Source organism: Sarcophilus harrisii, chromosome 4 (assembly GCF_902635505.1).
Source record: "Sarcophilus harrisii chromosome 4, mSarHar1.11, whole genome shotgun sequence".
Lineage (NCBI taxonomy): Eukaryota > Metazoa > Chordata > Mammalia > Dasyuromorphia > Dasyuridae > Sarcophilus > Sarcophilus harrisii.
In genome coordinates this window covers 191,734,991-191,739,228 of record NC_045429.1, presented here as the reverse complement: position 1 = coordinate 191,739,228, position 4,238 = coordinate 191,734,991, and the positions used below count along the sequence as shown (strand labels likewise).

General features: G+C 43.7%; 1 protein-coding gene across 1 annotated transcript; it reads left to right on the top strand.

Annotated features, from left to right (window-relative positions):
- Positions 1-1,596: 1,596 nt before the first annotated feature.
- Positions 1,597-3,414, top strand: GPR6 (G protein-coupled receptor 6). Its single transcript, XM_031964421.1, has one exon. The coding sequence runs from the start codon at positions 1,722-1,724 to the stop codon at positions 2,799-2,801; it is 1,080 nt and encodes a 359-aa protein (XP_031820281.1). The 5' UTR covers positions 1,597-1,721; the 3' UTR covers positions 2,802-3,414.
- Positions 3,415-4,238: the final 824 nt, after the last annotated feature.

The following is a 4,238-nucleotide window of genomic DNA, read 5'->3' as shown; positions in this document are numbered from 1 at the left end:
AAAAATGAATTATTTTTCTTTAAAGTGTCTTACTATCTTCACCTCCCTTCTCTACACAATTCCTCCATCTCCTTCCCTCTTTCCCTCTCCTTCCTCACACCCCATGAATAAGTTATATTGCTCCCAAACCAAATACCATATGGGACACTTCTACAACAAAGAATTTTAGGTCTGAAACAGCTTAGAGATAATTAATCTAATCCTTTGCTTTTACAGCCTCTTTCCCTTTCCTTCCTCACACCCTATGAATAAGTTGTATTGCTCCCAAACCAAATACCATCTGGGACACTTGTACAGCAAAGAATTTTAGGTCTGAAACAGCTTACAGATCATCAATCTAATCCTTTGCTTTTACAGGTGAGAATTGAGACCCAAAGAGGGGAAATGCCTTGTTCATCCTCTGTCAGTAACAAAGTTGGTGCAATATGTATATTCAGTTCTCTCTCCCCCCCCCCATTGTTTGTGTCAAAACTACCTTTCAGCTAATTCTGCCTTTCTCTTGCCCTCATCACCCCCGAATTCCATTTGACACCTCATTCTCTTTTCCTTCTCACACGATGGGTGTGATTCCTTCTTTTTTTGTTTTTAAGCTGAGTACTCCCAGTTCATTTTGTCTCTTCGATGGCCATAGCTTTTCTTCCTTTTTCTTTCTTCCTCTCTTTTCATTCTTGGAGGTTCCTGGAGCATCCACTCTTTAAACCAGAGTGACTGCTTTAGTTTCTCCCAGTCCCTGAATTTACTGTTATTCTGCTGGAGAGAGGCGGGAGAAAAGAGTTTGGGGGCGCGGCCAAGAGATCAAACTGCACCTCTCAGATCCAAAGCTCTGTTGCTTGACGTCACAGAGACTTGTCTGTCAGTCTTCTGGAGGGGCACTCTCTCTCACTCTCTCTCTTTCCTTCTACCTCTCACTCATACCCGGAGAGCGGGAAGCAAAGCAAAACACCTACAATTACTGTGAGCTGAGTTCCCTCTTGCTCACATACTGAACCAGTCGTTGGCAAGACCAGCACCCTCTGAGCGGACAGCAGGAGCTTCAGGCTTCAGGAGAGCAGTCCCCATGCAAAACGAGCTTCCACAACCCTAATTTGCCCAGGTGAGTGTCCAAACCCCCTTGAGATAGGAGGGTGGGCGAGGAGATGAAAGTGCCATGTAACAACGCGAATTTCCATTACCGCCTTTGATTCAGCTCCTCCAGAAGCCTGAGCAAGAAAACCAGGTTTTCCATTTGGTTTCTCAGCCGGAGCTTTATAGTTTCACCCTATCAGAAACTTTGCTTGTCAGAACCATGGACAGCAATCGGATTTCCCGCTAAGCATGTGTTTTGTTTTCAACTTAAGTGGGAGACACCAACCAACTATTATTGTTTGCTGGTTTGCTTTTGTTTTTGCTTTTGTTTTTGTTTTACAATCCGCCACCTCCCGCGTGCATAAATCCACACGTGTATGCACTGCTTTTATATTCGCTTGCACGCACGTGATTAATAGATATGCATGTGAGCGTGAACACTATCAGTTTTCACGAGTAAATAAAAATATGTACTACATGAGTGCGTATTTTCTCAGTATCCAAGTCTCGTCTCTCTCTCTCTGTCTGGATTTCAATGGTGCTCTAAGTTAGGCTTAGGGGAGCCACTTCACTTGGTGGAAGTTGCCGGGGCATCCTGAGCTGCACACCTGACACTTGTCTTTCTCCTTCGGTGCAGGCTGCAGCTCCAGGGCAGTATGAACGTGAGTGCCGCCTCCCTAAACGATTCAGGGGCTGTTGATGCAGCAGCGGTTGCTGTGGAAGGAGCAGCGACAGCAGCAGCATCTGACCCAACTCGATGGTTGCCCCCCGGGAGCGCCGCACTAGGCAGTGGGACCAATGGGTCCCTGGAGCTCTCTTCACAGTTACCTGCGAGTTCTCCTGGGTTGCTCCTGTCGGCCATCAACCCGTGGGATGTGATGCTGTGTGTGTCCGGCACAGTGATCGCTGGCGAGAACGCACTGGTGGTAGCCATCATCTCCTCTACTCCAGCGCTGCGCACGCCCATGTTCGTGCTGGTAGGAAGCCTGGCCACCGCTGACCTGCTGGCGGGATGCGGGCTCATTCTCAACTTCGTATTCCAGTATGTGATTCCTTCTGAAACCGTCAGCCTGCTCACTGTGGGCTTCCTTGTGTCCTCTTTCACTGCCTCCGTCAGCAGCCTATTGGCAATCACCGTGGACCGCTATCTGTCGCTCTATAACGCTCTCACTTACTACTCAGAGAGGACCCTACTGTGCGTCCATCTCATGCTGGCGGTGACCTGGGGGGTGTCCCTATGCCTGGGGCTTCTGCCAGTGCTTGGATGGAACTGCCTGGCTGACCGTGCGTCTTGCAGTGTGGTCCGGCCGCTCACTCGCAGCCACGTGGCGCTTCTCTCCACATCCTTCTTCGTGGTCTTCGCCATCATGCTGCACCTTTATGCTCGCATCTGCAAGGTGGTTTGCCGCCACGCTCACCAAATTGCTCTGCAGCAGCACTTCCTGGCCCCACCTCACTACGTAGCCACCAGAAAGGGGGTCAGCACTCTGGCCATAGTCCTCGGGACTTTTGGAGCCAGCTGGCTCCCTTTCGCCATCTACTGTGTGGTTGGCAATCACGAGTACCCGTCAGTGTACACTTATGCCACCTTGCTCCCTGCCACCTACAACTCCATGATTAACCCCATCATCTATGCCTACAGGAACCAGGAGATTCAGAGGTCCATGTGGCTCCTGTTCTGTGGTTGTTTCCAGTCCAAAGTGCACTTCCGCTCTAGATCCCCCAGTGATGTGTGAAAGGGTCCTCTCTCCTCCCTCCCAGCACTACACAAGTTGACAATATTGGCGAACTACACAGTGCCTGTTGATGAACTTCTAGACCCATTAGTGTGAAAGTCTCTTTAAAAAAAATTCAACCCGACACCAACACAAAAGCTCACCAAGAAAACATGCTTCAGGTTAGCACTTTATATATACAGTGTATATATTCATGTAGATATATATACAAATATTTGTATCCTCTGAAAGTGTTCAGGGTTTTGAGCTTACAATTCTGTGAAAAAAAATGTGGTTGCATACCAAAATTGTACATCACATTTGTGAAGTGAAGACATTCCAAAACTGCTTAATTATAGCACTTTATTTCTAGCTGCTGAACTGCCAAAACAGTGTTGCCATGTTGGAAAGCAGGGGAAGGAAAGCAAAATGTTGTATTTTTGTTGTATGTGATGGTATATTTTGCTGCACACACATCAATACATTACAACATATTTTGTACACAAATAAATACATCAAATGTGTATTTGTGTATTTGTCTAATTGCAAACCCAACATTTTAAATGATTCATTAAAGTATTTTGAAAATCTTGATACTGCAGTCTTCCATCTAATGATTTAAAAAAATGAACATTGGGTCCTAACATTTCTATTTATTTTTCTTACCTAATTATGATAGATAAAATCAAACATAGCACACTCAGATAATAATAACATCACACAAAAATCTATGAATCTATTCTGAGTTGGAAAGAACCTTACAGATAACTTGGTCTGATTCCTGCTAGATCAAGGAATTACTTCTACTTTATACCAGACAGGTGGTTATCTAGCCTCTTCTTGACAATGTCCTATTGATAGAAGAAATCCACTCTTTTATAAGAAAGTCTTTCAAATATTTGAGGACAATTTTCCTGCTTGAATCCAATTCTCACATACATACATGACAATATTACCAATTCTTTCAAATGATCTTTATATAGTTCCAATAGGATACTTTAAAAGTCCTTTCTTTTGTATACCAATTCTTAAATCTTATGGGATTTTGATAAAGTACTTCACTGTGGAATATGGGACAAGCCATTGAGAACCAAGACATAAATATCAAAACATTCTTCCCTCATGTAGCTGTCATTTTCCAATCTGTCTGGGGAAAACATAAAGTACTGATTTAATAATAATTCAACCTTGAAAAACAACTCAATTCTTCAAGGTCAGGATTTCAAGGTACTATTTAGTATACTAGATAAAGATTGTAGAAATAGGAGTTATGGAAAGTCACAGTCCACTAAGTATAAAACAATTCATGTAGCATTTCTAAAATTATTCCTATTCTCACTTTATGTATAAATTATTTCTCAAATGTCCATCCATGTATCTACCAAGAAAATCTTGAAAAAAATGGGTATTGTTTTAAACCTGAAAGTAATTCTGAGCCAATTGAAATAAATAGGCTTG

What these genes read in the sequence shown, in the direction of transcription:
- GPR6 (XM_031964421.1), top strand. Translation starts at nt 1,722, where the DNA reads ATGAACGTGAGTGCCGCCTCCCTAAACGATTCAGGGGCTGTTGATGCA.